The sequence below is a fragment of the Pteropus alecto genome, unplaced genomic scaffold (assembly GCF_000325575.1).
Source record: "Pteropus alecto unplaced genomic scaffold, ASM32557v1 scaffold42, whole genome shotgun sequence".
NCBI classification, from domain to species: Eukaryota; Metazoa; Chordata; class Mammalia; order Chiroptera; family Pteropodidae; genus Pteropus; species Pteropus alecto.
In genome coordinates this window covers 12,418,458-12,440,063 of record NW_006434825.1, presented here as the reverse complement: position 1 = coordinate 12,440,063, position 21,606 = coordinate 12,418,458, and the positions used below count along the sequence as shown (strand labels likewise).

Below are 21,606 nucleotides of genomic sequence, written 5' to 3'. Positions count from 1 at the left end.
GCCTTCTCTCTTCCTTTCTTTCAGCCCCTTAGCCAACTCCCATACATCCTTCATGGCCAACTCAAAGGGTTTCTTCCTTCAGGAAGCCTGCTTAGATTTTTCTATTTTCTAGCTCCTAAAGTTCCCTCTCACTCTTCCCTAAACTGTAGGTAAATTTTAATACTCAGATTAGCATTTGATTCTTCTTTCACTTTCTGGTTATAAACTGGCCCTCCTCAAAGAAAGTGAATACTCTTTGAAAGAACCTATCAGATAAAATGCAGAGCATCGATTTAGCTTTTCCAGCTTCATTATTTGAAGTACCACCTTCACTGTTTATGGCATCTCTGAGTTCTACCTTCACTAATCTTTACTTAATATTGTTTCTTTAAATGTACTCACTATTTAAAAGTTAAAGAAATGCATTTTAAATAAAAATATTAACAATATTATAAATGGAAAGCCAGCATCATTTGTCATACTAGAAAGTAAGTATAAAAACAATGACAATGGAACAATGTCGTTAAATCCTAGGTCTTCTTTCTCTGGTTAAGGATGTCAAAGATTTACTAAAAGCAAAAAGGAATGGGGGACTCTCTCCTTGGTGCATGCAGGATTGAAAGAAAATTGAAAATAGAATAACTTTCTCTGTGTGTGATTCAGGATCATTTAATATTTTAATACCTTGCTCATGTATCACCTAAAATCATCTCACATCCCACCACAGGCACGAAGTCTACATTCTAGGAAACAATGGTTTAGTCAGGACAGACAGAACCAGTTCCATCTCTCAACTCTGCCACACTCCAGCCTCAGTTTGCTCCTGAAATGGATTAATCACAACCACTCTGGGACTGCTGTCAAGGGTGAATAAGATGCCACATGTGGCAGTCCTGGATTATCTTGGCTCTGCTGCTTAGTGTCTGGGCATAGCCATGGGTGACTTACTCCGCCACCCTGGGCCTCAATTTCCACATTTCCAAAAAAGGAAGTTACAAAATCTGCCTTGATGAGTTGTAAAGCACCTTTATTCAACAGATATTTATTGGATATTTGCTATGTGGCAGCCACTATTCTATGGAATGGGATGTAGCAGTGATGAAAAGACAAAAATCCCTATCCTCATGGAGCTTATGCTCAAAGTGGTGCGAAGAAGGAGGAAAAAGACATTAAACAGGACACCTAGATAAAACAGTATGGTGAGGAGTAATAAATGCTGCACAAAAATAAGGCGTGGGGGGTGGAAGGCAGGGTTGTAAGTCTAAAGAGGGTACTTCAGGGATAGACTGAAATGTCAACTGAGAAGTTGACATTTGAGTGATGCCTGAAAAAGGTAAGGGAGAACGGCACGCCAGGCAGAGGGCACAGCAAATGCAAAGGCCCTGAGGTGAGAGGCATCCTGGACTATTTCAAGAAGAGCAGGAGGCTGATGTAGTAGCCAGAACAAGGATGTGAGTGAGCAAAATACAGCAGCAGGAGATGAGGTCCCAGAGGCATCAGGGCCAGATCCTCTAGAGCCTTTTATGGGATATTTTAAAACTTTGATTTTGATTTGGAGTGAAACTTTAGCATATTGTGTGGCACATGGTAAGTACGTAATTCACAGAAGCTCTAATGATAATAATTGCTTTAAATTACTTGGCATCCTCTCCCCAGAATGCCTCAGTTGTCAAGTTCCAGAGGCCTGCCCTACCTTGCCCCATCAGCTGGCCCTGATGGGAAGGCAGTGGGGCCAGGAATGGATAGAACCCAGCCTGAGCATTCCTGACCTACTCTACTCACCCCTCTCAGATTCCTCCCCAGGCCCACCACGCCCTTGCAGCTTGCTGGGCAGCCGGCTCAGGAATGCTGAGGCAGCTGAGGGATGGGCAGCTCCCTGCCTGCCTCGAATTTGGAGAAGGCCTACAAGAAACAGCAAAAATAACAGTAGCAGTTACCACTTTTTGAACACTAACTGCACATGAGGCACAGCTCTGAGTGCTTTTGAGCGTTTTCTCACAGTGGCCCCCTTTCAGCACTTCCAGTGAGGTGCTGTCTTGAGGAAACTGAGGCTTAGAGGTGATCAGGCTGGTGGGTCACTCACACCTGTGACTTCTAAGGACTACGATACTCACCAGGCTCTGCTGCATCAGACCCGGGCTCCTTTCTGACAGGCTCCCCCTTCAATCAGGGGCCCCTGAGAGAGAAGAATCTTGCAGCTCCTGCCTGCCAGCTCTGTGGCTGCCTGCAGGCCCAAACAGGTCCCAGCTGCCTCCTCAGTGGCTGAGGATGGAACAGAGTAAGAATCTGGTTTCTCCAGCTCCAGGATGGAGCTGAGGCTGCTGAGTCAGGCCTTTTCCCAGGGCTTCTGGGATCAGGCCTTGCGCTGAAGTCAGCCTCCAGCCCAGGCGTGGGCACCTTGGCCCTGCCTCTCCCTCACTTGTCTGACCTCATATCTCCACCGCACTCTCTCTCTCTAGCCACACTGGCGTCCCTGCTAAACACTGCTGACACTGCTGAGCCCTAGCAAGCACACTGCTGCCTCAAAGCCTTTGTACTTCCTTTTAGTGCACACTTGCTTCCCAATCTCCTCCAGTCTTTGCTTAAATGCCACCTTCTCAGTGAGGCCTTCCCTGACTACTAGAATCGAGTCCCCACCCCAGTTCCCTACTTACTTCTCGGGTTTACCTTCCTCTTTAGCCTTACCTTTCAGTGTACTGTGTATTTTACTGATTTTTCTAGTTTATGCTCTGTCTCTCATTGAACAAGGACCCTCACAGTGCAGCATGAGGTGGTGGTGGCGGTGGCGACACTAGCCGTCAGTTACCCTGGGGTGGGTAGAGTAGCAGACTGACCTCTGCCCCTGAGTTAGAGGCTGACTGTCCATACAGCCACCTGGGCCCAGTATTCTAGGTATCCAAGAATCCAAATTAACACCTGGCCTCCCAAAGTGCTGTGAAGACACACTTATCCACACAGGAAGGTAGAATATCTTTAACTGTTTACCATCTCAGCTCATATGGTATGTTAGCACAACACAAATTTTTTGCCCAGAGCCCCCCCATGTGTTAGGACTGGAATTTTTAAGTTTTCTGCATCTCTATATGCCTAGCATCCAGAATGCTACCTGACACTGAACATGGGCTCAGTAAATAGTTGTTAAATGAATTAATAAAAAGGCCCAGAGGTGATGCCCCACATACTCAAGGGGCCCCCGGAAGTGGTTGGAAATACTATGGCTTTTCTGCGTCAGGACCTCAGAGTTTCAGGATCAGGTGAGGCCGAATCTGTCTTGGAGGGGGTGGGTATGCCATACCTTAAGTGCTTCTTCCACTGCCTGCCTTCCTGCCGCCAGGCCCGTATCATAGCTGGAGTTTCTCATTCTTTATAGTAAAAAGAGCTCATATTTGGGAATCAAGGAGACTTGGACCCCAATACTGTCTCTGTCACTTCCTGGCTATGTATGGTCATTATTCTCTCTCTCCCTCAATTTCCATTAAAAAAGGGAACCATAAAACCTCTCTTTCCATGGTTGAGAGTGGGAGAATGCTTGTACCTGACTCCATGCACGTGAAGGGCATGAACAGTAATTGCTGTTGCCACTGCCGCCACCACCATCATCATCACCTTCATCAAAGTGTCCAAGACAGTTCCTGGCACACAGCATACTCCCATATGTGGTAAGTGACAGCCATTGCGACTATTTCGCCCTAGGGCTCCTTCCCTTCCTGCATACCTTGCCCTAGGTTGCCAGGTAGGGAGGCGCACCAGCCTTGTTGAGATTCAAGTGAATGGTGCCCCCTGCTGGGCACAAGGGCAAGGGCCATCAAGGAAGCCACAGCCACCCTGACCACAGAAGTCACTTCCTAAAGTCTAGGAATGTCTAGTTTAGGTTGGGAAGAGCAGCATCCACCCAAGGTATGAATGTGGAGATAAAGGAGCAATAACTGGCCCTGTCAGTCCCTCGACAACCACAATAGCAGTGACAATTACAACACTTGGTAGCACTGGTATGCCAGGCACCCTCCTAAGCACTTTACATATATTAACTCATCTACTCCTCCACTTTCCAGATGAGAAAAGTGAGGCACAGAAAGTGATCTGTCAAACGCGTAATGCCTGAAGTGCCTGAAGTGCTGGGATTTGAACCTGTGTCCTGAACCATGCCTCCTTGGTGGATTTAGTGAGAGGTAGGTTTTGCCTTTAGCCAAAAGGGAGTTGGACCCATGGAGTTCCCCCAGTGGGTCTGGAAGTGGACATATAGGGTGTAGGCAGCCAGAAGAGCTTCCCAGGGTAACCATCCCCACCCTTTCAATGGCAGGCCCACTGGCTGACCCTAGGGCCCTTCTCCGACTGGCCAACCCTCTACATTTCCCTGCTTATGACTTCTTTGTGCATCTCTGTGGGGGACCCAAGGTTAAATGCACTCACTCTCTTTGCACAACTCTGAAAATGGTTAAGGAAGGTCCATACCTAGCATAGGAAGCCAGAAAATTGAGGAATCAGCTACTTGCCTACCTTCCAGTGATGAGAGCCATCCCCTTCAGGCCCCTCAAGAGTCTGGGCAAAGCCCACCTTGGGAGACGGGTCTTATCTGCAGCAACTTTGGGAGGAAACAAAAAAGACTGTCAGGTCGGCCACAAGCAAAAAGGCAAGGTGTGAAGTGAGGCCTGGGCTCCGCCCATCTCTGTCCTGCTAAAGGGATCTTCTGCTTTTAGAACCTCTCTTTCCATCTGAAAAATGACAGGGGTGAATTGGGGGCAAATTTCAAAATGCTCTGTATTGGAGGGTTCTTAAGGTGAAACATTGGATGGATGAGGCCAAGAGGCAGGTCTCTGGTCACCCCAAACCCTTCTTCCAACAAAGTTTCACTTTAATCTTTTTGTTGGACTTTGTTTCTGAGACTTCAGCTTTTCAAGTCTGCAGGGAAAAGCACTTAATAGAACGATTCCGAGGAGTCCTTTTAGCAACAACCCGTCATCCTGGACTGAACTCTCCACTCCAGAACCAGCCCCCACCCTCACTCCCAGTTATTGGAAGATTGGCTTTGAAGCATCTGCAGAGATGAATGCTCCAGGGAGTTTAATACTGCTGAGGAAAAAAAAAAAAAAATGAATCACTAAGGTCCATGGATGGCAGTGAAATTAAATAAATTCTAACACATCCAAACTGGATGTGTTGGATACAATTAAGGCATGTCCTGTTATGAGAAGATATAATGCAAAATGTGTTTGTAATACACAGAGAGAAAAAAGATTGGAAGGATGCACATCCAACTGCTGGACCACAAAACATAAAGGATTAACATTCAGGTCATGGGAAGTCAAACGTTCAGGTGGTCCCTCCCCATTGGTATGGCTAGCTGTACTGGTTGTTTACAGTTGGCACCTACTCTGCATGGTTAGTACTGGTGACTTATTTCGCATTATAGGTCCTAAAAACCAGTCCTAAGATCCTATTCTGCAGATGAGAAACAGGGCCAGAGTGAGAGTAACATCACATCCACCTCCATCACAGAAGCTAGGCTCAGTCTTTCCAAGTCACTCAGAGGCTGGCAACTTGTTCCATCACCAGGGGAATTTAGATCCATCCAGAGACACCAGGCTTGGCTAGGAAAGGCCATTTTTCCTCCTCCACTCCCTCTGAAAATCTCAGGGGAGGAAGGAGAGCTTGAACAGTGGCTGTTTGGTTTTATTATTAGTCTCCACTGAAGATAAGGTTTCAGGCTTTATTCAGGATTCTCACAGAGGAGTTTAAGATAAGGGGCAGCAGGTGTTTGCTGGCTGAGATACCTGATCCTCTCCTACAACCTTATCAGCAAAAGCAGCAGGGCCCTGGTAGAGGAGAATCTGAGGCCATAGGAGTCAGAGGCTGCAGCTTGGGAGAGGTAGGAGGTGGCCCTGACTGTGGGCTAAGGTTCTACAGACCAAGGACAGCTGAGGTTTCTTACCCAACTTAGTTTGTTCCTAACTTCCCCATCCAAGGTCTGAGGCTTCAGGACACCTTCAGCCTCATTCTTCAGAGCCTTGCAGCCCTGGTAGAGGAGAATCTGAGGCCATAGGAGTCAGAGGCTGCAGCTTGGGAGAGGTAGGAGGTGGCCCTGACTGTGGGCTAAGGTTCTACAGACCAAGGACAGCTGAGGTTTCTTACCCAACTTAGTTTGTTCCTAACTTCCCCATCCAAGGTCTGAGGCTTCAGGACACCTTCAGCCTCACTCTTCAGAGCCTTGGTCTTAACCTTGCATGTTCGTAAGAATTACTTGGAAGTCTTGTGAAAACACACTGTAGGGCTCTGCTTACAGAGCTTGATTCCGTAGGTGAGGCTAATGCTGCTGGCCCAGGGACTGCACATTGAGGACCATTGCTTTACAGAATGAGCCGTTCTTGTGGGAAGGAAACATTTTTTTTCAACTTTGGCCATACTTTTTCAGCTTCACTTCAGATTCTTCTCTTTTGGTTCATTGCAAAGAAAAAATTTAAATTTCTCATCAGCGAAGGCACACATGGAATTGTTCTATCCTGGCTGTCTCCTCAGCCTTATTCCTGCATCTATGCCCGGGTCTTGTCAGGAGTGTGTCAGTTTCACTGATATCTTGGTGTGTTCTCTAATTTTTCTGTCTGGCTTGATTCTGATGATGATCAGGTGTCATTTTTAAAAGTACAATAAGGCCATTCCTTAAAGGAGGGAAGTCCCTTCAGACGGTGATTGTGAGAATTAGTTTAAAGGAAATAAATGAAGTTAAGTGCTGTCCAGGTCTAAAAAGTACTGAATAAATGGTAGCCGTCACCAGTGAACATAAATAGCCTTTACCGTGTGCCAGATGTTAATTCACTTGAATCTCCATAAGAACTCCCTATTTTGTGCATCACAAATCTGAGGCAGGTAGAGGTTAGGTGACTTGCTAGGAAGTAGCAGAGCTGGACCCTCCCCAACTCCTACCTTTTCAACACAGGGCAGGAAATCTTTGTGTGCCCCATGGGAGAGCAGCCACCAGTCCAGAAAAGACGTCGCCTGCAGCTCTGGTGGGGCCCAGCTCTGGGGTAAGGAGGTGGTTTGGTTCTCTCACACAGAAGAGCAACTCTGAATATGTAAGAAGGAAAGCAGGTTTGCCCCTACTTGGGCCTGCAAAGGAATCCTGAGCTTCCTCTAGCACGAGGAGGAAGCTGTGGTGAGGCCGGCGTACTCACTCCCTTTACACAACTCTGAAAATTCTAAAAACCATTGAATTTTACACTTAAGTAGGTGAATGGTATGTGAATGATACATCAATAAAATTACTTAAAAAAAGAGTTGACTCCCCTGGCATCTCTGGCAAAAATTCCTTTAATAAAAACTTCTAGTACATTTACATGATTGTCATCACCCTTCATCTACAGCACTCCACAGGGAAAATAAAAAATAAAGGACAACCTAGACGCGCTCAGTATAAAAACGCAGTAATCCATTCAAAGAGGAGGGCTCGGGGCCTGGAGATCAGAGAGGAATGCACGAGGGCACAGGAGCCGAGCAGCTCGGAGGGCCTGGGCTTCTGGAGGGCTCCAAGGGACAGTTGAGGACCCGCCTCTAACTTTTTTGAAAACAGCATTAAAAAAAAAAAAAAAAAAAATCCAGGTTGCAATAAGAGGCCTCTTCTGAGAAGGGTCCATTCCGGACAGAACATTATCATGGGGAAGTCAGAGTCAGTCCAAGCCCAGGACACAGGGCTGAGCATTTTATGGTAGAGAAGAGTGTCCTGGAAATTCAGCCTCCGAGGCACCCCAGGCCCAGGCTGAGTAGTCAGACTGCCCATGTCCCTCCCTCTAATGTCAGACTTGAGGCTTCTTCCCTTCAGGTCACTAAGACCACTTCTCAACAGCTCCAAAGTCCTTGGCTGAGGGAGGACTGAGACCCCTTGAAGGTGCAGCTGCGGCCTGATGTTTATGCCCTGGCTCTGCTGGCCCAGAGGGCTAGTCGTCCTGGCCACCACCATACATGTCTGCCAGCTTCTTGAAGCGGCTGCCCCACTCATTCAGGTAGTCATAGTCTTGGTCCTGGTCAGAGGCGGAGGAGGTGAGGGAGCTCAGGGAGGCGGCATCAGAGCCGCTGCCCTCATAGTCGAACACCAACAGGGAGTCATAGGGCGGGGCTGTGGGGTCCGTGTTAGCTGCCTTCAAGTTCTGTGGCGACAGAGAGCAGGTGGTTAGGAGCAGCGGGGTCAGACACTTGGCGGCTGCAAGAACTCAGGTGAGTTGGTTCACCTGGTTGAGCCGACATTTCCTCCTCTGCAAAGCCTCTTTGCCCCTCCCTCAAGGTTTTGAAAGTTGAAGTGAAACAATGCATTTAAATACTTCGCACAGGGCCCAGCATACAGCAAGTGCTCAGTGCGACAGGCCAGTGGTGAAGGGTAGGGACTGCGAAATCAGATGGCCTAAGTCAGAACTCAGACTTTGCACACTAGTATGGGATCTTGGGCAAGTCCCTTAACCTCTCTATGCTGCTTTTTTCTTTTCTGAGAAATAGGGAGACTTCATTTAGTTTTAGAGGAATAGATGAATATATGTAAATACATGTAAAGCCCTTATTAGACTTGTACCTGGCATACAATGGAACACTATTTCCTCATTTGTAAGATCAGGATAACAATAGGGTTCTTACCCTGCAGAACTGATGTAGGGGTTAAATGAGAGAGTATCTGCAAGCTGTCCGACAGACAGACATTTTAGAAACAGACTTCATCTAATTGGAGGGAAAAGCTCCAGGTATTTAACTCGAGGTGTCTTCTCAAACACATTGCCCCGAGCAACTTTCCCCAGATGGTTTTGTTTTTGCGCAGGACTCTCAAACATGCTCAGGCTACTTCTAGAAGGCAAAAAGTTTAGTTTCCTTTTTTGCAGAAGAAAAGACTGAGACAGAAGAGTTCAGACCAGGGTGAAGTGTCCTGATCACCCACTGAGCCCTCTGTCTACTGCTGCTTCTTTGAACTCCCCAGTCCGTCCGTCTGTCCATCCAACCAATCTCTCTCCCTATTAAAACTTCCATTTACTGACTGCTGGCGAGGTACCAGGCTCATCTCATCTATCCCCTATGTATCTAGCTCAGTGATTCTTACAACCTTGGCTGTATATTTGCTTTCTTTGGGGAGCTAAAAATATCAGAGTCTGAAAAAACAGATGCCAGGGTCCCAGGCATTGAGATTTCTCAAAAGTCCTCAGATAAATCCAATGTGTGACTGGAGTTAAGGACACTGGAGACACTAGCTATTAGCAACAATAGCTCTTGTTACCTAAGAAGTGCTACGTGTCCGGCCAGCGGTTCCCAAAATTAAATTATCTTTAAAAAATTCTGAAGCCCAGAATTAAATCACAACCTCGGGGGTAAGTCAGAAGCATCACGAGTTTCTGAAGTCCCCCAGGAGGTTCTAATGTGCAGGTGGTTTGGGAACCACTGTGCTAGCTCTATTCCAGGGGCTAGCCTATAACAGAAGTCCCAAACTTTCCTCCCATTAGACTCACCAGGGATCTTTAAAAACTTCAAATCCAGGTTGTCTGGCTCCAGAGTGTTTTTCTAACAGCCACTATGTTTGTTGAATGAATTATTCCTAATCTATTCTTTACCATTCTCCAAGTTAGGATTTTATGAAGGAAGAAACAGAAGCCCAGAAGTTATTCAAATGTGCCAGAGGTCACACAGTTGGCTGGTGACATAGGCAGGATTTGAACCCAGAGCTAAGACTCTGAGGCCAGGCTCTTTCTCCTGTGCCGCTCGTGCTTGAATACATGGCTGCCCTGGACTGGCCCCCCGTGCCTCACCTCAATAATGAAGTTGCCAATTTCATCTGGGTTGGCTGGACGTGGACGGTACATGGGTGTGGGGATGAAGGTTGGCGCCACATCATTTCGAAGAACTACCTCAGGCCGGGCCTCTAGACCCCGGTGGAGCTGGGTGATGTCATAGTCCTTCATGAAAGTAAAGGAGCATGATTGAGGAGGACTCTCTACTCCCCACTGTTTGGATGTTTTGGCTCATGGGTAGGTCTTAGAAGATAGATAATGTCAGAGATTTCTGAAAGCCCTAGTTTCCACACCCCTGTCTCCCAAATTAAGTTCAGGCTCAAGGTCACCTTGAGACTAAGGCAATGAACCAGACACCCTCTCAGAAGAGGAGAGTTGATGGTCGATCCTGCATGAAGCCTGACGCTTCAGGCCAGGGTCTGGTCAACACAGCTAACATGGTTAGTTGATTGATCCAATCATCCCTATCAGTGCCCTGGGGGCATCCACCTCCCAACCCTCAGACTTCCCAAGGCCCAACACCCTACCTGGTCCTCTTCACCACCCCCCTCTTCGCCATAGTAGAAGACGTTGTCACGGGTGTCATCTTCCGGGAGCAACAAGGGCTCCTTGACCTTCCGCTTCTTTCTCACCAATAAGAGGAGCACCAGCAGGAGGACTAGAAGAGTTGGGGAGTGTGAATATTCACTCCCACAACCACACAGTTGGCCCAGACCCCCAAACTCTCAAAGCCCCTCTAATTTTAGATCCCTCCACTCAGTAGCCAGAGTTTAACACACTTCAATGGCTCCTGTGCACCTAGGAAACAAACCTGCAACTCCTTATCACGACTCACAGGGTTTGGCCCGGCCCTTCGGCAATCCTCACTTCCCTCCCCCACCCAGGTCTAGTCACAGTGGCCTCCTCGGAGTTCCTCAAGCAGTTTCCCACTTGAGAACCTTCCTCTGGGCTCTTTCCTCAACTGGAACACTCTGCAGGCAGGTACATGGCTCTCAGCCTTCAGGTCTCGGCTGAAGGTCACCTTGTAACACTCCTCTGACTTCATTCCCCGACTACAGTTCTATTATCATTTGTCAGTCTTGCTGTGTTGATGGGTACTGGTCCTGAGAAAAAGCCTTCTTTGTGGGGATGGAACTCTTGCAGCAGATGTTACTTTTCAATAGGACTCTTTTTCTGTCCCCAGGTGTCCCCTAAATTATCCACTTTAAGTTAAATGCAAGACAGCGCAACTTTGATACGGTGTGTTAATTTGAACTTAGGTGCAAGTGTTATGTTGGAATTTTAAGAGGGACTGGCTTTTAGTGATATGGTTTAGACATGGGGGAGACTGGCCAACTAATGCCTGGCTGCTCTCCCTAACAGCCATGACTACCCGCTGTTAATCCCATAGGAAGAGGGTACTCCCTGGCTCGCTCTCTGTGGCTGTTCGCTTTTTTCACCTGCTGATGGAACTGCTGTCTCTCTTTGGCCAGACAAAACAGGTCTAGCCTTCCTTGGGAGTCCATGGGTTCTCAGGATGTGCACCTCATGTCAGCTAGACTGTGACCTTTCCCTTTCTTTTCCTATCCACTGGGTCTGGGGAAAGGCAGAAGGTGAACTGGACTGCTCGTCTGCACCCAAAGCTTACGTGTCTAACTGCCTACTGATATCTCCAGTTGAACTGGCCTGGCAAAACTCCTCCCATGGTTCTCCACAAACTAGTTAATGGAAACTCCATGTGTCTACTCGTTCAGGCCTCACACTCGTCAGTGGCTCTTTTCCATATACCACATATCAAGTGATATGGATGAACTGACTCTACCCTGAAATATGACATATGACCACCTCTCACCACATCAACTGCCATCCTGGTCTGAGCCATCAATCCCTCCCCGCCGCCCTGCAGATTACGCAATAGCTCCTCAATGGTCTCCCTGCCTCCATTCTTGTCTGTTCAGTACTATTGTACTATTCGGGAGGAATCCTTTATAATTCGAGTCAAATCATATCACTCCTCTGCTTCAGGCCTTTTCTGATGACTTCTCATTTCACCTGGACCCCTTACAAGAGCCTAAAGGCCCACACGATGCTCCACTACACCCATCGCCTCTCTGACCCCATCCCCTACTCTTCTCCCTCTTGCTTTTGGTACTCCAGTCATTCCTGTTTCCACACACCGAGCTGTGCTGCCTTGGGGCCTCTGCGCTTGTTCCCTGGATATCTGCTGACTTGGTTCCTCACCTCTTTCAGGTCTTTGCTTGCATATTCCCTTCTCATTAAGACCTCTCCTGCCCACGCTATTTAAAATTGTAGACCTCCTCCTATCCACTTTCTTTTTCCCCATATCAGCACATATTTCTCTGCCAGATTTCTTGGTGTCTGCTTCCTGCACTAGAAAGCAAGCTCTGTGAGGGCAGGCATTGGTCTGCTTTGTTAAGTGCCGCACCCCTAGGGTCTAAGAGAGTGATGGGTGCACAGCAAGCTGATTAATTAAATAGCTGATTGAAGGTGTGTTTTCTGCATAAGGCCTAATTTAAAGAGTGGAAAAAGCAAATGTGATAGGTTCAACTTTTAGAGCAAAGAAGTTTTTTAACTAAACACTCCTAACCACTAACCCAGGGATGCAAATTCTAGCATACATCAGGACCCTCTGGAGCACTGTAAAAACCCAGATTACTGGGTCTTCCCCCCAAGTGTCTGAATCAGGAGGTCTGGAGTGAGGTCTGAGAATTGATCCTTCTAAAGAATTCCTGGTAATACTACTGCTTTTGGTCTGGACAATACTTTCAAAATCACTGCTCTCTAGCCTCTAGATGACAGACTGGCAGGACCAAGTCTATTTGCTCACCACTCTATCCCCAAAGCCTGGCACATTCCAGAAGCTCCATAAATACCAATTAACTAAATGACACTCCTGGAATTAAGAACTTAAAAAACAGACGGGCAATGATAGTGGCCCGTTAGTCTCATAAGTTGAGGGTGAAATCAGGTCTTCTAACTAACCCATCCTTAGAGAGGGCAGGGTGCCAGTACTCACGCAGCAGAGCCAGGATGGCCCCCAAGATGGGGAGGAGGAAACCCCCTTTCCAAGGTTTGGGGCAGGTCACCACATGGCCATGGCAGTCACACACAGAGGCCTTGATCACCGTCAGCTGTTCCTTGTTGCCATGGTCGGACAGAGAAAGGTGCACGTCATATGTGTCTTGCTTCAGGAACTTCTTCAGTGACAAGGCCACTGTGTCTCCTGGAGTGGACAAATAATTTATTCACCTTAGGGGACCACAAATAGTGAGAACTGAGCCTATCATGATGGAGGTTTGAGGGGACAGCTTCTACATCTGGGTGACAGGGAGAAATATCCCAAAAGCGCATTTATATCAAGTGTTAAAAACTGGTATTTGGCCAAAGTCAAATTCACCATCGTCAAAAAGATGATTGGGGTAGAAAAATAAACTCGTCATCTTATTTTTTTTAAATCAATAATCACAGCAGTTTTAAAATATGAAGTTTTACAAAAAAAAATTATGTCGTGCAAGGTTAATAATTTCTTAGCACCATTAGCTGCTAGATTGTTCTTTGCCTTGAAAATAATATTATTCCTCCTAAGGAATATCTAACCCAATATTTTAATGTTCACATTAATTGGCCATTTGTTTTCCTATTTGGATGTTCGTTACCATTTACTATTGCAGCATTTTGCTCTTGCAATAGTAAGTATCAAGGATGCTGGAAATGAGGCTGATATGGGCATTGGGATAACTTGCCTTCAGAAGCCCAGGGTGAGTGACAGGTTAACTAAACAGAAACCAAGCCTCAGTGTGACCTGAACAATAAGTACCATTCTGGGGAGACTGCGTGGCAATCCTAGAGTGGGGAGTAAAACTATGTTTCCGGGTGAGGAATATAGGGTCAGGGGCCTCTTTGAAGAAAGGCCTTCAGTTTAGACCCAAGTTTCTCAAGGAGGAAGCTATTAGCTTGGGTGGAACTATTTTCATCATGCAAGACTTCCCCAAGTATTACAGATCCTCACTACTAAATGTCAGTGGTGTTCCTCAATCACTGGGGCCATCGAAACTACCCCCCCATTTCTAGCTCATCCACCCTCAGGCTTGTTGTCTTTTTCAGCATCAAGCCATTTTCAGTTCAAAGGTTCTGCACCCCACTGGGCCCCTCTCAGCAAAAAGGCCAGAAGGGAGAACTCGCTGTTCCCATTCGGCACCAGTGGGCAGAGTTCTATAGGCTGAATGTTTGGTCTACTGTGTGGAGACGCTGATGTGGGATATTTCACCAAAACATCCCTATCATCATCTTGTTCTCACACTGGAGGGCTGATTTTTCAGCTGATGATGATGGTGGTGGTGGCGCTGGTGGCAGTGGTGACTAACTAGACTGACACTTAGTATATTCCAAGCCCTGCTCTAATTCTCACTACAACTTGAAAGGGCAGGTACTGTTTTCTTAATTTTTCAAATACTGAATTTTTCAGAAACTGAAGCTTAAGAAGGTCAAGTAACCAGACCGAGGTCACATGGGGTACAGTTTCGATTAATTCTCCTGACAACAGGGACAAGGTCGTGTCAAAAAACTAAATTAAAACCAAGAACCGGGTATCAATACTATTATCAGGTGCTGGTGCCATTGGGCTTTCGCCATGCTGCTCACACCTGACAGAGCCAGATCTGAACGTTGCTGGGAAACAGCGGTGGTAAAGACGGCCGCTTGCATCTACTGAACTGACATAGCAGATAAGATGCTTTTCACGTTAATCTTCATAGTAACTGTGGAAGTAGGTACAACTATTGGCACCATTCTACAGATAAGGAAACTGAGGGACAGTGAGGCTCAGTAACTTGCCCACAATCACAAAGATAGTAAATGAAGGAGTCAGGTCTTGAACCAAGGCATTCTGACTCCAGAGTCCATACTCTATACACCACATGGTCAGGGAGGGAAAAAATGACTTCTAGGCCACAAGGGGGTGACAGGAGACCAATGTGGGCTCCCCAAAGGAAAGGTGCTGGATATATACACCCAAATCACAGGAATCATAAAACTGAGCCAATGTAGGTGTCTGAAGCGGGTCGGGAAGTCCTTCCTGGGTGGGCTCAGTGGCACTAATGGATGCTGGGCATTTAGTTTTTTGGGGACAGAACCTAAACGTACTGGTTCCCCAGTTCTCTCCTGGGGGACCCTCGTCACAAGAGGAAGAGGGGAGCATTTTAAAGTAGAGCGATGCAGTGTTTCTCTAGAGATCTTGTTGGCACTTGGGGCCAGATCCACCTTTCTCATGCACCCTAGTTCATGACACTCCTTCCAGGTCTGTGACAACCGAAAAACCACTGAAGGCTGAGGAGCTCCAGAGGGATCGGAAAGAGAAAGGACAGAGGCAGATGGGAGCAGGGGCGGGGGCCCAGGTGCTTTGGCTTCACCCGCCACCGCCACCGCTTACTCACTATACCCTCAGGCACGCGATTTAACCTCTCCCGGCCTCACTCTCATAAACAGGGATAAACAATACTGACCACAGAGGGTGCTAAAAAGATTAAATAAGGGGGAGAAAAGCATCTTGCAAATCACCAGGATTCAATAAAGGGTAGGCAGCAGAGCATCATAGCAAATCAGACTGCCTGGATTTCAATCCTGGTGCCATGATCTTCTAGCCATAGAACCTCTGGCAAGGTATTTATACTTTGCAAGCTTTGATCTCCTCATCTGTAAAATGGGAGTGCACATATGTATATGTGATAACAGTACCTTCTTCATAGGACTGTTGTGAGGATTAAGAAATCTAACCCACATAAAGCATCTGAAGTGGTGTCTATCTAGCACAGAGTAAGCATGCTCAGTGCATGTCAGCTATTATCACTGTGCTGGAGTCCTCGTTATGTGAAATGGAGTCAGTCTCTCTCTCTCTCTCTCCCTCTCTCTCTCTCTCTCCCGGCCTGTTTTTCCATCTGTACAAGAAGGCAGCTGGGCTAGAAATGGTCTTTAAGGGCTCCTGTGGAATTCTAAAGGCTTATGCTTGATTAATAATTAGCATTTGATTAATGTTTTTGAGGAGACCATTACCTCTGTGACCCACAAGATCCTGAGCTGGGCATGCGTGCAGGGTCCTGGTATGGGGCAAGCACCCACCTGCCACACCATTCGTTACCTTGCTCATTGACCTCTGCCGTCCAGTAGATGTCTGAGTCGTGTGTGAGCTGGGCCTGGAAAGGGGAGGTGTGGGGGGACAGGTCCTTGTCTGTGATGTTCAGCACTTGGGGCACAGGGCTTTGGTTGCAGACGGTGATCTGACGGGGCTCGGGGACCGGGCCATGGTCGTTGACGTCCTTAAGTGTTAGCAGGAGGGTCCCCGTGCCAGTGGTGGGAGGGCTCCCTGTTCATAATTATACATATGACCTTTTTTCAGCATCTGCCTTGGTTGGATTGATTAATCAATGTTAAGCTCCCCTATGTCCTATCCCATCAGCCTCAGGGACCGCCCAGCTATAACCTCTCAAGACTCTCCATGCCCTAGCTTCACTATAGATCAAACCACTGATAGCAAACACATGGCAATCACGCTAGCATTCTCATTTTTTGTCCATAGCAGACATAACTAACTGGTCAGGACGTAGTTGTGCCACTTCATCCAGACAGCCACTAACAATCTACCACAAGGCAAAACCTACTGGCCACCTCAGGGCTAATGCAGCGTTTGCCAATCAGCTTCAGGGCAGCTTTCTTTCACAGCCCTGTGGTCACCTCTCACCTGCCTCCAGGCCTTCGTTCACTTCGTGTCAAGCAGAGATGGCAAGCGCATAACTCCCAGTCCTGCCATGGTGTGACACCACTAACCAAGCATGGTGCTTTATAAGCAGCCCCTCTCAACCGCGGGGAAACTGACAGGCCAATTCAGGGCTCACTGAACCACAGACAGGCTTAAAGAAGGCTTCAAGGTATCTCCTGACTCCTGGGTTTTAGAGAAACTGGAATCATGGCCAGCCACCCCAGGACCAGAATTTATAATCTTCCCCTAAAAGGCCCCTAACAACCCTCTAGATTGGTTTGCCAACACCCCCAACTCACCCCCACCCCACGCATATATCATACTCTGCCCGTGGAGGGGACATGCTGTGTTATGTGACTTGGGAACTTAAGGGCCCCACGTGGAGAGGCTAGGAGGAAGCTCACCATCATCCGCGGCCAAGACTGTGACTTCGTAGATGTTGTTCCTCACAAACCGCTCATCCTCACGGTCCAAAATCCCTGCAGCAGTGACCTGCCCACTGTCTGCATCCATCGCTAGCCACCCGGCTGGGTCTCTCAGGATGTGGTAGCTACAGCAGAAAAGTTGAGGAGTCATACCCAGAATACTTAGAATTCTGTTGTTGTCATTCAGAGCCTCCTTATACCAACTGGCAGACGGTGTCATGGGACTAGGGGCTCCTAAGCTGGATCATGTGGAAAACACATCTTACCCCTAAATAGGAACCTGAGCAGCAGGTGGGGAGCCAGCAGGGAGAGGTGAGAGGGAGTGGAAGTACCTGCCCCCGAATCCCTGCTCAGAGTCTTCGGTCTTGGGGAGGGTAGGGAAGGGGCGACCTTGTGTGGGGGAATGTTCAATATATTTAACAATCTTTATAATTAGAACAAATACGAGCCATACATAACAAACAACCCGTCCAACAGTACTGGTGCATTTGGCTGGATCTGAGCTCAGCTGCTGTGTACCTGATCTTCTGACTCCCCTTGTCAGGGTCCTGTGCAGTGTAGGTGCAGACAGGCTCCCCGACAGAGATGCCCTCCTGGACTTCGATGACTTTGGAGGGTGGGATGAACACAGGTGCCTCATTCACATCTTCTACACGGACCACTACGGTGGCCGTGGACGTTGGAAGCTTCACCATTAAGGGAGCCTCATTGGTCACTTCAACATACAGGGTGTGCTGGTTTTTGGCTTCAAAATCCAAGCCCTAGAAGAGGAAAAAGGAGCCACCATTTTGTGAGGAGGCCCCACGCAGTGCTGTGACATCAGAAGGAAGGGCCTACAGTGAGGAGGGTTCAAGTTTCCCACTAGCAACAATGCTGCCCCTTCCTGGCCCATAAAGCCTCCTGTGTTTCCTGAGTGGACACTCAGTGGGACCACTCAGACCACGCCCCCCACCAAAGGCAACTAAACTAGTAAGCCCTAGAACTGGTTCCCAGTGGAATGGTGATGCCCCCTGGGGGTGTTGTAAAAACTGGAGGCATTTCTAGTTGTCATAATGATTGAGGATACCACTGACATTTACAGGTTGGGAAAGGGACACAAAGAACTGTCCTGTATCCCATGTGACTTGCCAATATGCCCTGAGATATTCATGTCCTCATGGGTGTGAAATATCTGCTTATATTTATAGTCTAGAACAGGGGTTCCCAATCCCCAGGCCGCAGACTAGTACCAGTCCATGGTCTATTAGGATCAGGATGCACAGCAGGAGGTGAGCAGTGGGTGAGTGAGCGAAGCTTCATCGGTATTTGCTTTTGCAGCCGCTCCCCAGCGCTAGCATCACCGCCTCAGCTCCACCTCAGATCATCAGGCATTAGATTCTCATAGGAGGACCGGTACCTGATGCCAAAAAAGTTGGGGACTGCTGGTCTAGAACATGTTTTACATAAAAAACAAGTTTTCGGTGTGATTTTAATATCTACTAAATTTTCTAGGAATGGAACTTCTAAGGGGAGCTTGTAATGTGATTTGTTCGGGCCCTTCCCAAGACTTGTTTATTTGCTGTTCTGGAAAAACTTCAATACCACGTGTGGTAAGAGTCGCCAGAGTGACAAATAGTATCCACTACATTCAGATGATTCCACAAAGATGTGCAAGTAACTGATCACTTCATTAGGTTCTCTAGTGTTAGATGCCCCAAAATTTACATATAATTTTTTTTAATAACTTTTCCAGTAAAATTCTCTCTTATTTTAGTTAGAGAATTCTATTTTTCTAGACAGGTAAGTTAAATTATAAATGAAATTAATATCACGATGTAAAAGGGGCATTACAAAGTTTCTGTTTCAAAAAGAGGATAGTCTTTAAAGTATTATATAAAACACTGCTCCTCAAACTGGGCCATTCTTCGTAATAAACCAGGAAGCAAAATAAATCAAAAGAAAGGTTAGTCTCATCTTTCTGAAGCATCGATTTTAGTCAAGGACTTTTTGAAAGGCAAGGGTATGGCTAACTCCTAAGTAATTTTACTATCCGAACACCTAGATATGGATTAAATGCAAAATTAGCAAGAAACCTAATAAAACAGAGACCCTCTTTGTGAAAAGACTGATCGGGGGCAGCCACTGGACACTGAGATCTGGGAGGCGGGGCTCCACTGACCCGCTTCGTTTAGATCAGTGGCTCTTACCTGTTTTATGAATCGGATCCCTGGGTGAGATTTAGTTTGAACAAAGGAATTCCACAACACAAGAGGGACGGGAAAGTGCTGGAAGCCACTGGCCTGGTGCACTCTCTGGTAAATGGCCCAAGGTATGTGTCCCAAGGCGGGTGGTACCTCCTTGCGCTGAAGGCTGTAGACCTGACTATTCCCGAAGTGGCCCTCATCTAAAGCCCAAACTGACTCACCTTCTTGGTTGTCAGGACACCCTGGTTGCTCTCAGGGTGGGTGGTAATGGTGAAATGGCCCCCGTCATCACCCTCCAAGATGCGGTAGGTAGCGTGCCATGCCGGTGAGTTGGGAGCATCCAGATCAGTCACTGTCAGCCTCTGTACCTCGTGGCCCACCGCATTCTCAGGCACACGGGCCTCGTACTGTCAGCGTGGGAAGGACAGCATAGTCAGAGCAGAGAGACTGACCACCCCGCGAGACTACTTCACTCTTCACCGGCTGTGAATCCTCCATCCAACTCTAGAAAAGCCTTATGCCTCCTACACTGTCTGAAACTGTCTAACTCAATTATCAGGGTTTCAGGCACACACAGATGCAGAACAGCAGAGTCAGCCTCCCAGCTGCTAGGACAGACCACAGCCATCTTGGGCCTGCCTTCCTACATCTAGTGGCGTAATGCTCCAGGTATCTCGCTGGTCTAGGGTGCCCAAACCCCTGCCATGTATAGCCACAGATCTAGTTGAGATCAGAAAGGTGTAAAGAAGGTGGCAAGATGGGAAAGGTGCCTGATTGCTCTGGGGCACTGACCAGAAACTTTATTAGAAGTTCTGGAACAGAGAGCACAGACTGGGAAATCAGCCACTCAGAACAAATTTTCATCGGGCCTAAACAATGTTCAGCAGTCAGAGTTGCCTAAAGATAGGAGGGTAAGTGTCTTCTTGACTGGCACTGAGTCCTCTGTCACTGGAGGTGTACACGCACCCAATGTGGGAAGGACGGGAGGCATAGGTGCAAGGCAAATGCGTTTTCTTATCATCGAAGATTTTCGTATCGAGCAATTGTTATGTACTGGAGATTGTGTTACACAGATTACTTCATTTTAAACTCAGAATAATGCAGCGGGTATTATCATTATCCCCATTATCCCAGATTAGGAAATGGGGCACAGAGAGGTTAGGTAGTTTGCGTAAGGTCACATAATTAGTAAGTGGGGGGACTGGGAAGTGAAGCAATGTAGGCTGGTTCTGGAGTTTCATTAGTCCTTTATCATCTGATGAGGGAAGGAGGAAGGAAGGGGCATTACCTTCTGGGGATCAAACACGGGAGCATTGTCATTGGCATCGAGGATTTCCACCATGGCCACTGCCGTGGTGGCAGAGCCATCCCCATCCATGTCCGTAGCCTGGATGGTCAGTGTGTACTCAGGGACTCTCTGGGGAGAAAAGAAGGGTGGAAGGCCACTATGAGTTCATTCTGAGGGTTTCTCAGCCGGGGCTCCTGGAGGCACAGCCTTGGGAGAATGTGGAAGGCGGGGAATGTTTCTTCTCTCAATGTTCTCTTGACTCCTCAACCCACGGCTCGCCCAACTGCCCAAAAGAACAGAAGCAAAAGGTGAAGGGGGAGGGGAACTGCAGGTCAGACAGTATTCCTGGCCCTGTTGGATGTGCGGCCTGTGCACTGACCCTGGGCAGATACAGAATGGGCGCTTGGAGCAGGGATTTGGTCAAGGTATTAATTAGGAAATAAGAGGCAACTCCCGATATCCATGGAGCTAATTCTACTTTGTGATCCACAAGGGACAAATCTGGGCCATGTGCATGCTAAGTGAGCCGTTCCGAGAGGAAATGAGAAAATATCAAACGTCTGCATTTTACAGCTGCCTCTTTAGCCTTAATGAGATTGTTTGGCCGCACGCCATCGGCCCAAGGGAGGTGAGGGACACCAACCCAGGAACATACCAGCAGCCACTGTTAGCTGACTTAGATCCCCACTGCTCTGCCTTGGGCTTCAGGTGTCAGGCCCCAGCCTGGGCAAGCCTAGGTAGGCAGCACTTTCCCTAAGGGCCACTTACCTCCCGGTCCAGGCCACTGGAGATGACACTGATGGTGCCTGTGCTTCGGTGGACAGTGAACATGAGGTCGTGAGGGTCCTTTGGCTCTTGGCTATGGATGGAGTAAGCAATCACCCCATTGTAGGTGTTAATGGCATCATCCTCATCCGTGGCTGTCACCTGCATCACAGAAGTGCCTGGAAGGAGAAGAGATGAGTGAGACCCCTTCCCTCCCAGCTCCAATTCCAACCTTGCCCACTTCTGAGCTCTGAGCGACTCCAACCTGCTCATCGGCTTGGACCCATCTTCCACTTTGTGATGGTGCCCATTTTCCCCTTCTTTGAGACATAATCTTCATAATTTTAGGCTGAGCATAGGCTCACCTGGAACAAAGACTATTTCCCATCCCTTCTTGCAGCTAGCTATGGCCACCACACTACATCCTGACAAATGGGATATGTGACTTTAGGGGAAGTTTTTCTGA

The 21,606-nt window shown here is 47.7% G+C and overlaps 2 protein-coding genes across 3 annotated transcripts in view; both read right to left on the bottom strand.

Moving 5' to 3' along the window:
• CDH1 (cadherin 1) overlaps window positions 1–2,220 on the bottom strand; it is an 88,126-nt gene extending 85,906 nt beyond the window's left edge. The window contains exon 1 of the mRNA XM_006909804.3: window positions 2,094–2,220. The gene's annotated coding sequence lies outside the window, so the exon portion shown is untranslated. The remainder of the gene's footprint in view (window positions 1–2,093) is intronic.
• Window positions 2,221–7,263: 5,043 nt separating this feature from the next.
• The window catches only part of CDH3 (cadherin 3), an 83,796-nt gene continuing 69,453 nt past the window's right edge, over window positions 7,264–21,606 (bottom strand). For both annotated transcript variants that reach the window (XM_015587650.2, XM_025045352.1), the window contains 10 exons: window positions 21,144–21,319; window positions 20,376–20,504; window positions 19,309–19,494; window positions 17,424–17,665; window positions 16,884–17,029; window positions 15,862–16,086; window positions 12,745–12,951; window positions 10,256–10,386; window positions 9,747–9,893; window positions 7,264–8,114 (listed from right to left, as the gene is read on the bottom strand). In XM_015587650.2, the coding sequence (XP_015443136.1) occupies window positions 7,905–8,114; window positions 9,747–9,893; window positions 10,256–10,386; window positions 12,745–12,951; window positions 15,862–16,086; window positions 16,884–17,029; window positions 17,424–17,665; window positions 19,309–19,494; window positions 20,376–20,504; window positions 21,144–21,319 (1,799 nt within the window). In that variant the 3' untranslated portion in view covers window positions 7,264–7,904. The remainder of the gene's footprint in view (window positions 8,115–9,746; window positions 9,894–10,255; window positions 10,387–12,744; window positions 12,952–15,861; window positions 16,087–16,883; window positions 17,030–17,423; window positions 17,666–19,308; window positions 19,495–20,375; window positions 20,505–21,143; window positions 21,320–21,606) is intronic.